Source organism: Bolinopsis microptera, chromosome 1, assembly GCF_026151205.1.
Source record: "Bolinopsis microptera isolate Bmic1 chromosome 1, MBARI_Bmic_1.0, whole genome shotgun sequence".
Classification (NCBI taxonomy): Eukaryota; Metazoa; Ctenophora; class Tentaculata; order Lobata; family Bolinopsidae; genus Bolinopsis; species Bolinopsis microptera.
Genome location: NC_087072.1, coordinates 3,860,659 through 3,872,914, shown reverse-complemented (window position 1 = coordinate 3,872,914; position 12,256 = coordinate 3,860,659). Strand labels below are relative to the sequence as shown.

The window sequence follows — 12,256 nt, the reverse complement described above, 5'->3', positions numbered from 1 at the left end:
GATAGTCTATATCCATTTGTAAATTAGTATTATCAGAAGATGAATGTATTTTACGCCAGATTTTTGTATCATCGGCATACAAAACAATATCAGTATTATCCGAAAGGCCAAGAGGAATATCATTGATAAACAATACAAAAAGTAAGGGACCAAGAATAGAGCCCTGGGGGACACCAGAATTAACTGAGAGGGTAGATGACATCTCATTACCAATAACCACTCTTTGGTAACGGCCTTGAAGGTAATTGGTAAGAAATTTGAGAAGTGTACCATCAATGTTATATAAGGTCTTTAGCTTATGAAGAAGGATATCATGATTTACAGAATCAAATGCCTTAGCAAAATCAAAATACACAACATGATTGATAATGTTTTCGTTAAGAGACAATGCCAGGCTATCACAAAAGTCAACCATATTGGTTGTGCATGACTTGTGCTCTAGAAAACCATGCTGCCTGGGATCAAGAAGGGTACTTGTCAAAGAAAGCAGTTTACGTTTAACAATGCGCTCAAAAACTTTCATGACTAAACAAGTAAGGGATATTGGTCTATAGTTTTCAACCTCACTTTTCTTACCTTTCTTAAATATTGGGACAACATTTGCAAGTTTCCATTCTTGTGGAATGTAGCCGCTGTTGTAAGATCCACGAAAAATGCATGTTAGAGGGTAAGCTAAACCTACGGAACAATTTTTGAGAATTTTACCGTGTATGCCATCTGGTCCCTGGGCTTTATTTGAATTAATATTTGAAAGAAGCTTACGAACATCCCGATGATCGAAGTCAATATCAAAATCAACATCATTGACATAGGAGATGTCAGTGTCATAAAGTGAAGGATCCGAAAACTGGTTATAAAAGAAAGAATTGAAAAGTTCAGCTTGAGCTTTGGGTTTGAACCGAAGCTGTCCAGAATAACTAACACAATTAGGAATACGGCAGGAGTTAGATTTATACTTAACATGTGACCAAAACTTCTTAGTTATAAGCGCTGGATCATCACTATTGAAAAGATTGTCTCTTATTTTGGCTGATGAAAGCCTCTTAAAATCTTTACGGCTAGTAACAAACTTTAACTCATCAGAAATAGAACCAGAAATTTTAAATTTAGCTCTGAGTCTATCTTTTTTACGGCATGAAGAAAAAAGTTCACTGTCGAACCACCCTTTCAAAACGGAAACTTCAAACAAGAACTGTTAAGTAGAAATGCCAAAGAATAAGAAATGAAATATAGAATCACTATTGGTTTCAACATACCCTCTCAATTTATTATCGAGCACATCGCTCAAAGTTTGATAAGCCACTTCCTTCTCGAAATGCACTAGAACATCCTCGTTTATATCTTTCTTGTTCTTCCTAACCGCTGTCATTTGCTCGGTTCGCCACAGACAGCCTCTTACTTCCAGAGACTCTACCAGAGTGTTCAATCTTTTATCTATCTTATCGTACGCCAGTGCGAAACACTTCTCAGTGTCCCCGTACAGCTCCGGGTTGCAAGTCGTGTTGTGACAGCCTGCAATACAATTACACATCAAAAATAGGGGGGGGGGGGGGCAACCATATTAAAGTATATTAAAGTATATCCCCGGGTCAAAATCGGAAAAAATCTTACATTTTAATATACTTTAATATACCTACAATTAGAAGATTTATATTCTTCGTTAAGATTTACATGATGAACTATATTTTTCACTCAGATTCGCAAGATAAGCCTGTTTTAGGACTAGTACATGAATTTCCATCCAGATTGGTCAAAAATTGGCTGAGCTATGAGCTTTAAAAAATATGCCCATATTTGGGCATACGCTTTTGCCCAAATTCGCTTTTGCCCAAATTCGATAAAATTTCAATATTTTTTAATGAGACTAATTCTATGTGAAAGATATAACTCAGTGTTTGTTGAATATAGTGGATACTAAGTAAAAAGACCTCCATGAACAAAATTGGGAAAATTGCACATAATATCTCGGTTCGGCATACTAGCCAAAATGACTTCATTAAAATTGAAATAACTCCATCAGTTTTCAATATTTTTTCAAGAACTTTTTGGAATCGATTAAGAATTGCATTTCAAGCTTATTTTGGGCAACAATTTTTGATGTAGGCCTCCAAGGAGATAGGGATATATTAAAGTACAGGGTGGGCCAAAAGTCAGTACCCATACGTTGGCCTTAATAGCTCCGCCTTGTTTTTTATTTGAGAGCTGTTGCTTTGCAGATGGCATACTGTACTTACTGGTTCGAGGATTCCGTCGTCAAAATTTGAAAATTCGAATATTTTAGACCACGCCCATTTAATATTAAAACACCTATATTTTTTTCTCTGAACATGCTGAACGCCTAATTTTTTCAGAGACGGTAGATTATCAAATGTTGCATATGATCTGAAAACATGAGGCAAAACAGATTAGAAATGACGAAGTTATCAAGCATTTTCTGTATCTCGTTAACAATATTGACTGGGTGATTATGTGACACCGTGACACGACACCTTAATTGGGCACCCTTAATTCCCATAATGTTTAACGGGGTAGTTAACCGGGGCACCTTATCACGTGATTAGGTAAACCAATCACCTGATCACACGTAATGAATAAACTCGTTATGCTTCATATCTCGGTCATCTGAGAAGCTACAGTTCTAATTCTTTCAGGACACACGTAATTCGAATGGCCAAACACAATTCAATAACATTTAGCTTGATCCGATTATCCAAACTATCAAATAAATGTGAAAATGAACCTCCATTTGAAAAAAATGACCGCGAATATTTATCGAGTTGACAAATTCCTCGAACCAGTGGTGGTACTAAGTCATACCAGAAAGAAGTATTTAAATTGGGCACTCAGTGACTGAGCTATAAAGGCCAACGTATGGGTACTGACTTTTGGCCCACCCTGTATATTAAAGTATATTAAAGTATATCCCCGGGTCAAAATCGGGAAAAATCCTACATTTTAATATACTTTAATATGGTTGGCCCCCCCCCCCCCCCCCCCCCCCCCCAAAAATAAAACGTCATGAATTTGCAACAATTTGAATTGAAATAGAACTCCTCTTCAGCTTCATCTTTTATCTTCTACTCAGGTAGTCTCAGACTTCTTCACTATTTGCAGCCATATCACGTGACAACTACTAATTGTCCTCTATATTACTAATCATGACCGGGTGACGCAAGGAAGTAAGTACTTAAAGTAAGCTTTATTGGATACATGTCTTCTACACACGAGTAGTTTAAGCTTCATGATATACACAATGTGTATATGTAATATGTATGTACAATGTAAAATATTCAATGTGTATACAATATATTATACATATCACATCAAGTAACCTGCAGTACCTGGTTCCGATGATATTTGCTGTCTCCCCTCGAATTTATACACACTGTTGCAGGTCTGACATTTAAAACTAGAAACTTCACAAGCTATTCTCACGAAGATGATGATCCGTAAAATTGAATTTTTCCAGACCATGCTTACTAAATGGTACAAATCGATCTATTACATCGATGTATTACGTCATTCCATTTCTTAGAGAGCAAATATCTGTGTTAAAAAACTTGCTGAAATGGTTCAGTGGATGTTGAAAACATGTCATAAACATTAAACATGTATTAACGAGCAAACTAACCAATTTGGTTGCTAACAGTTTGTTTTTGTGTGTTGCAAATAGCAGTGCAAAAGTATTTAATCTGATTTGCAACTCTCTCTGCTCTGGAAAAGTGGATAATTCAAATGTAATATGTGTATTGTAAAAACCTTCAGTGGTAGTTAGTATTTACTTACAACTGTATGAAAGTAATTGTTAAACACGTTATACCATGCATTTATCATAAATCTATTTTACACTATTGGAGGACTTCTGTCCAGTTCATTTGAAGGCACAATTTGTGATGTATTTATAACTTTGTGATGAACTCATTTCTGTAGCTGTGGTCAGACACAAGAAGGTATAAGCAAGTTTATAAAAGAAAATCTGAAAACTATAAAACATAAAACAAAACAGAAGCAAAAATACCCCCTTCAAATAAATTCAAATAATTATAAAATACCCTTTGTATTTGGTAAGTAAAATTTCATTAGAAATATATATCATCGTACGTGAAAATAAAGTTTAGCAATGGTATAAAAAGTTATATATTTAAAAGTTTTATAATATCATCTTATCAAATACGATCAGCAATTTTATGCAATTTCATTTAAAAGTGCAGAACAATCGTCCGTAACAAATAAAGTTTATATAAATTGTAGTTTTTTTAGTTGATTTAGAAGGTCCCAGCGAGTTCCTCCTCGAGAGTAGGTTGGGGACATCCCGTGTCCAGGATAGGTTGGAACCTCTTTGCTTCATCGGGACATCCAGCTTCCATCTCCCAGTTGGTGATATCGTTGTTAATCCTAGGAGCAGTGTCTCCTTTCTGCCAGAACAGGTTACCGCACTGAGTAGCATAAGCTTGAGCCACCACACATTTAGGAGGCAACTCCTCTTTCTGCATAAGTCCCTCGCACTCGTCGTAGACACAACTGTCTACCCACTGGGCAGTGTCGTGTCCAGCTGCGATACAACCCTGGAACTTGGAGATGCTGAACACTCGCTCACACTCCGTCTTCACTTCCTGGTACCTCTCTCCGCACACCTCCTTTGATGTTCTTGCTTTCTGGGTTTCAGGACATCTTCTCATTGGGTCGATCTGCCAGCTGTTTCCGAACTCGTCTACATTGTCGGTCATCTTACGACGACGAGTTGTCATATCGTTCTCAGGTCTGCCGTCGTTGTTACCGCACATTCCACAAGTTCTGGTGCTGATGGGTGTCTGGATCTGAACTGAGACGAAGCCATCCCAACGGACAACGATCTTGTCTTGTTCGTAGACTCCAGGGGTGGCGGTCGCTCTGGTGTCGAGGATAGCGGTGAGAGTGAGCATAGCTCCGTCAAATATTAAGGTGAAATCTTGGTTTTTTCCTTTCACGACGATCTCTTCATTTTTACGGTTCTTGGTGACGAGCTTCGTTCCGTTATTGTTAACCAACCATCCTCTCTGGAGCTCGAGAATATCGTTGTTCACGAAGACGGTGACAGACTCCAAGCAGGAACCACCAGTCTTTCCACAGGGCCTCATTCTTCCGTAGACGAACCAGCGTGCAGATTCACAGTCCATAGCCATTAGCCAGGACATTGTCACACAGTCCCATGTAGGTGTAGGCGTTCATGTCGTAGGTCAGAAAATGAGGGTCTCCGTATACCTGTAAGATTGAGATACGTCAGTTTGGATGCGAATATCTTTGAAATAAAATAGGAAATATATAACTTTGGGTAACACAAAATGAATATTTTGCGTAATTGACAAACATGTAATAAAATACAACACTGGAAAACTATCATTTTGAATAATAACACTTAAGCTAGAACTTACCGCACAAGTAGCTCTAGGGGTTTCCACGATGATGTTGTCGAAGGAAGCTGGTTCAGTGGATGTGATGACCGGTGCAGCAGTGGTTACAATAGCAGGGGGAGGAGGAGGGATTTCTTTGACTACGACGGCAGCTAGAATTTTACTAACTTTGGTGGTCATGCAGTTCACAGCCTCGCAAGTATACTCCCCACCATCAGCGACAGAGACAGACTTTATCAGGTAGTTGCCATATCCTACAATCTCGTCGTGTCTGTACCACACTATTTCAGGCTCAGGGAATCCTATAGCATTACATTCGAGAATCAGTTCATCACCCTCTACCAGTTCGAAGACTCCATAAGTGAATTCCTCTTCCACGATCTCTGGGTGCTCGACCTTGCCACATCTCCCTTTGTTCATGACTTCAATTCCGAACTTGTCGTTCCTGCAGGCATCGTCCTTCATCAGGCACTCGTTGAATTGTTCCTCACAATAGTTAGAGCAGACAAAGTCACTGGCGAACATGTCAGCTCTATCACAGTATGAAGGACACTCACAGGTATGTCCGTGTCCAGCAGCGTAGTTCCCGACACACTGTTTCTCCCCGGGGCAGGTCACTCCCTCACACAGATCCAGTACAGTCAGGTAGGCGTCGTGTTCATCACAGCCGTGTCTGTTGCAGGCAAGACAGGTGTACCAGCCTTCGTTAGGTTCGTCCACATTGTTGATTGTGATGGAGTTGATGGTCGTCTGACTGACATGACCACTGCTGAAAGCATTGAAGGATTCCAGGTTGGGTCTGGACAGCTGGTCTTTCCTGGTAAGGGTAATCTGAGGGGTCATGGCGGCCTTTGCTTCGCAGTCAAATCTACCAGTTCCACCAGGAGCAACAGTAATATTGACTGGAGCAATGGTGATGACTGGGGGTCGTCTCACAACTTCAGGGTCCACTGTGGGTTCATCCTCTGCCCCAGTAGTAAACTGGTAAGTGGTGAAGCTATCATCAGCATCGGTAGTCTGAGGGGACGAGTACGAGTCTTTGGTGGTTACAGCGTTATTAGTAGTGAAGAAATCAGAGGTGGGGTACTCAGTCTCCCTCAGGGAGTCTGTTGTGGGTTGCTCAGTGTGGACCCTTGTATCAGAGGTGGAGGCAGGACCATTACTTGGGCTAAAGTTCAGTTCATCGAGATAAGCTCCACAAAGAGCGTTCTTAGCGTCCTCGTCAATCAGTCCGAACTCAGAGCAGATTTCGTAGTTCTCGCACAGGTATTTCATTCCTCCGAAAGAACAGGCTTGTTCTTGATCATCATCGTACTCGTAAGAGAGGGCAGCAACAGAGAGGGCTAGGAGTAAAGCAATCACTCGAAGAGTCATGTCAAAATTCACAAGAAATGTGTTGAACAGAAAAGTAGGTGAGTTTACAAATGTAAAATATTCAAGTCGATAGAAAAGATCGGTTAAATGTGAGGATAACTGTGCAGGAGGAACATTTATACCAAACCATGACGCCGTGATGCAACTCCCTCACCCTCTACACCCACCCTACAAAATCCGGCTGTCGGTGCGTCATCAACCCACGTGACCCACGTGACACAGGGAGAGACATACGATAACATAGTGCGAGAAGAGTGACGTCAAACAGCGCTACTGGACACTCACTAACTCACTTACACACCTTAGGTTTTACGTGATACTTTGATCACGTAACCGCTCTTCTTATCATCAGTCTGGCCGGTCTTCTCACACTTTGATCTCCTATGAAAATATATATTCCGTATTTTATGGACAATACCGTACATGTATGCAAATCGTATTATGTTTTATTATATCTGTCTTTAAAATATGTGGTAATGAATCATGATATGCGAAATGAACGATGACTTCTGCATTCTGACGGGAGAATTGTTCAAACAGCCATTACAAATTTCCCTATCATTTTTGTTTCAGGATGATTTCAGACAGCCTACTTTTTAATGTTATAACCACTTCACTTGATGACTTTATAAATTTCCAATGACTTCATTACAGTGATTTCATTTTAAAACTCGTTTTTAACCTGTCTGAACTGACGACTGAGTTAAAATTATATTTGGTGAAGGGTATGCCGAATTTGTATTATATCACTGATCGGTCATCCGATTAAAAATAATATTTAAATGTATTGCAGTTGCTGGTATGAATTCTGCATGTATTCGAATACTCAAATAACCTTTGTCACTGGGTCTGGAGTGTGTAGACATTTGCCACATCTTAATTTATATGGATTCTAAAGTAAGTTATAATATCATGGTTATATGAAAGTGTGAACTAGCGAAATAGTTTTGTTAAAACTGCTCAGTTATCGTTGCCAATAATATTACATTCTTAGAAATGCTTCTCGTGTATTGATCTAGCCCATTTCCAGGAGCCCATCTTCAAAATCTCCGTATCATGGTAAAATGAGCACGTCTTCATTTGTAATATTACTAGGAAAATTCCAGCTTGTCGTCAAAAATTTTTCGACCAAAAGTGGAATATCAGCAAACCAATCAAATATGATCGCTCTATCATGATCACCGTCAAGGGACCAAAATCGAGGAATACCTCATATATATCGGACCTCAAGCAGTTCAAGATACAAGAATCGCTCCTGATAAAGGTTCAACAATTTTTGACTCAAACTCTCTACTTTGTTGGAAAATGGGCCGAGAAGCATCTGCCCTTTGGGGTGGCCACACGATGCGATGGCTCTGTTGATAGCCAATAACGACCACGCCCTTATGTGTTACTAGGGGACAATGAAATGTATCTTGTTGGCTGAATGACGTTAGTTCCACTTCCAACAACAGCAATCTGTTCCTGTTTGCAATGACTATATTTTTAAACAACTTGTCAACTGTAGTTAACTTTAAGTGCAATATTGAACTTATGCCCAAAAATGCTTTATTTTTTAGTAAACTGATTTTAGCAAAGTAAGATGCATTGCTAGATTTTTATCGAATCGAGGTCGTTACACGAATTTATGTTTGAAGTAACACTAACAATGTTAGTTTCATGATGTTAGTAACATCATGAAACTAAAACAATTTGATCATTGAGACATTGATGTGTGATATTATTATCAATATCTCTCCCTTGGGCGTTCTAGAGATATAAAGCCAAAGGTAGCCGTAGAGATAAGAGCGGATCTATGATAAATAGTATTCTAATTATTTATTAACCACGAACATTGCAATTGTAGAGTTGTCATGACAACCCAACAATGGTTAGCTCACCAAGGATCCATACTTTCTGCAGGATTTTGGCTATGTCCTTTGTAAACGCGTGTGTAGTTCAGAGTTTCAGTGTTAAAAGAGAAATCACTATACTAGTGAAGTCATGGCTGATGGCTCAGAGTCTTAAAGTTAATGCTGCGTTAAAAATTATGTATAGACAATCGTTGTACAATTACATTGATCAGCTGGAGAAATATAATCAGAAATTGCACACCGATGTAATTGACAGTCAGGGGACACTGACAGTAGTTGATCTGCAGAAAGAGCTGCTACTACTAGCTGCCAAAAACAAGCAGCTAACAGCTTGATGACTTGAAATCTGTGGTTGTACTTCAACTTGTAGCATCAGTTGAGGATACTGTGAAATCAGAGTTAAAGACATACAGCGCCGCGGTACAGGAATCAAAAACCTCAGCAGCATAAGTCCATTGTTGGATTCGGATAGAAATATCTTGAAGAATTTCATTAAGGATGTTGTGGCAGAAAGAGACCGAAGTCGGAATCTGATTATGTGACAAGGTCGGTCAAGTTTTTTTTTGGAACTTGGTGAAAAGCCAAAAATAGAAGCTAGCAGAATTGGTTTGAATAAACCCAAGGATAAAGATAGACCTGTTAAGGTGACTTTGAAGAGCTCCACGATCGTGCAGCAGATTTTGACTAGAGCAAGGCATCTCCGTAGCTCAGAACTTTTCGGTAAAGGAACGTGCCGAACAGCAAAAGATTGTTTTAGAACTCAAAAAGAGATCGAACGACGAGCCAGATAAGAGACACTTCGTCAAAGGAGGCGACGTGTGTTACAGTGTGGACAAAATTGTTGTTTGAAATGTGTTAAGACAGAGTTTTGTTTGGATTCATATTATGGATTCTTGGACCTTGGTTCGCTAAGATTTTGATTTTTTGATAAGCTTCTAAATCATATTCGTCTTTCAAGTTCAACACAAGAGTGTCAGTTTTCTAGAATTTTGTTTTGATTTGTGTATTATCACTATCACGTCGTGACCCCCATTGTCGTTTCACTATTTGCTAGTATCGTGGCGGACCGCGGACGCCACGATACAGCCGCGCACTCGTGCGCGGCAGGTCTAGTTCTACAACGTGTGACAAGTCATGTGGGGATGATGATTAATCTGAATCACTCTACCTCGACCGTCACGTGACTTTTTGATATGTTCATTAGGTGGCCCTGAATGACTGTAAGTGTACGAAACCCTAGGCCTAGCACTCTATAATCTGATCCTTACCTTGCTAGTCTATTCACTATTGCTCGCTCCTCTCAGTCTCACGTAAAATTAAGTTTAACTAGAAGCTCGAAAAGAGCGCCGTGCATTATATTATGGGAATTGGGATTGCACTTGCAGATTGGCATGCCAGGAAAATCTGCAATCCCAACCCTTAAAGTTAAACCGATCCCTAACTGTGAACTGGAGCTCATATGCTGAAACCCTATCGAGAAATGAGACCAAATTCCTTCATCCTTTAATATGGTCTCATCATGTGATCAAGACAGTTTTTCACTTAACGGGCGACACTCGTAAAATATTTGTTCTCGACGAGTCCAACTCGGCGCGCGTTCTGTAGGTTATCAGTTATAAACCTACAATTTTTTACCGATATCTCGCCAGGGGAGCATTTTAACCCTATTATATATGTCATGTGGTGATTCCGAGCGTGCTAAATCACTCTAAGTCTACATTGACAATGCAGCGGACAGCCAATCTTCGAGATTTTTCTGAAAGGGCCCCTGGCAGTTGAAATCTACCTGGTTCGGAATCAGTGCCTGTTAGTGTTATATTGAAAAAAATACACAGACGTTACTTATGGACGCCTCCTAACTTAACTGGGCAGTGGGGATCATTTTTGGCTACATTGGATTTGGATAGATAATATGGACTATGGAGCTTGCATTTCCTTCTTTGTTCTACTTCAGGATGGAATTCTTTCTAGAGGGTTGGCCTATTTTAAGTAACTTTATCATAATGCATTTTACACAATAGCTATGTGTAAAACTGATTACAGAGGGGGGGAGGGGTGAATGTGTCCAAAAAAATGATTACGTAATAGGTGCACGACCCCTTAGGACAGCAAGACTGTCGTCATACAGATCTATACTCTTGGAAGTCTTCAGAAGATGTGGATCCCCAAAGATAGTCCCAAACAATAAAACTCATTTTTTAAAGGAAATTTTGCTTTTTGGAAAGACAAAAATTCGGAATGCTGGTTCTTCAATACTACTACTAGACTGTAGCTACGGCGCCAGCCTCTCTCTCTCTCTCCACCATATCTTCTAAGTCTTTAAAAGTTTCATGACTGGAGCTTTTAATCTACAATATACACTCAATTTCCTATGCACGTCCAAAGAGCAGATAGAATTATTTCCATTAGAAAAAAATTCGTTTGATCCACTATACATTCATATTTCATAAACATGCTTGATTATGGTTTCATGAACAGTAATATAGTCAAATATCATCAGTTTTAATCTCTTAAACAACTTAGTGGGTAATTCTGGCAGCTAGGTTAACGCGGTTAATCGCAAATCTTCATCATTAAAATACGGTTAGCACAGTTTTAAATTAAGTCCAAATTCAATTTTGAGATTAACAATTGGCTTCTTTGTGAGCTATGCCAGATTTTACTCCTACCTAATGTAAATTCTCACAGCTTCCAAGTTACTTCAGTGATATCACGCGATAAAAAATGTTACTTAAATGCACAGGGCAAATTCACGTGCTGGCCATTTCGTTCGAGAAAATTCCTGATCTGCGGGGAGATGTTTCTCCCAATCCCATGATACTTTAGCTAAAAGCCAGTGATGTAACCGGAACTCAAATACATCAATCAAAGAAAATACAATTGCTACTATAAATTTGTGTAACATTATCATTATGCAATAAAGCGAATTGCCGCCCTTTGGCCTTGATTAAATTAAAAAGCACATACATGCAGAGCTAGGACATAATTTCACGTGCGCAATAAAAAGGACCCTTAATACTAGCTACCGCGCGTTCCCATAAGACGTCCAGGAAGGCCTCTTCCATTTTAGAGTGTGCGACCGTTACATTCGAGTCTACACGATGGCGCGCAATAGTCAAAAGTCAGGAGACTAACTTGAGAATACATTGCACAATAATGTTTTATTGAATCGAGCTTTAGCATGAATCCATTGTGCGGGTAAATTTCTGAACGATTGACGATTTACAATTTTGAGTAGGATTTTGATTAGGGAAAAGCTTGCACATTCCATTACACTAATGTTAAAACTTAAACTAATGTTAAATTATCATGAGCTGCTTACATTATAATTCATTAAAAAAATGGAAGCTATTTGGCATCTTGAAATACGACCTAATTGGCTACACGAATTCCAGATTTTATGTGAACACAGTTTCTTGATGTACATACACACAAGACAATATCAGTCGAACATGTATACTGACAATAGTGGGATTTATTCTCATATTACACCGAAAGATATTCATACAAAATGAAGCTGTTCATTAGGACAAATGTTTACGTTTTACATGTGACAGCATTGACGGTACATACAGTATAAATCGTTGCAGTTTAAAAATCGAATTAAGGGGGCATTGGAGGGGTGAAAAGGAATGACAC

The 12,256-nt window shown here is 39.2% G+C and overlaps 2 protein-coding genes across 2 annotated transcripts; both read right to left on the bottom strand.

Moving 5' to 3' along the window:
• Positions 1–4,053: 4,053 nt before the first annotated feature.
• Positions 4,054–6,925, bottom strand: LOC134816181 (hemicentin-2-like). The gene is made up of 2 exons (XM_063824957.1): positions 5,412–6,925; positions 4,054–5,241 (listed from the first exon to the last, which is right to left on the bottom strand). Exons 1-2 carry the CDS (start codon positions 6,762–6,764, stop codon positions 5,146–5,148), a joined length of 1,449 nt encoding a protein of 482 aa, XP_063681027.1. The 5' UTR covers positions 6,765–6,925; the 3' UTR covers positions 4,054–5,145.
• On the bottom strand, positions 4,266–5,117 carry LOC134826032 (von Willebrand factor-like). The gene has a single exon (XM_063838294.1). The coding sequence runs from the start codon at positions 5,115–5,117 to the stop codon at positions 4,266–4,268; it is 852 nt and encodes a 283-aa protein (XP_063694364.1).
• Positions 6,926–12,256: the final 5,331 nt, after the last annotated feature.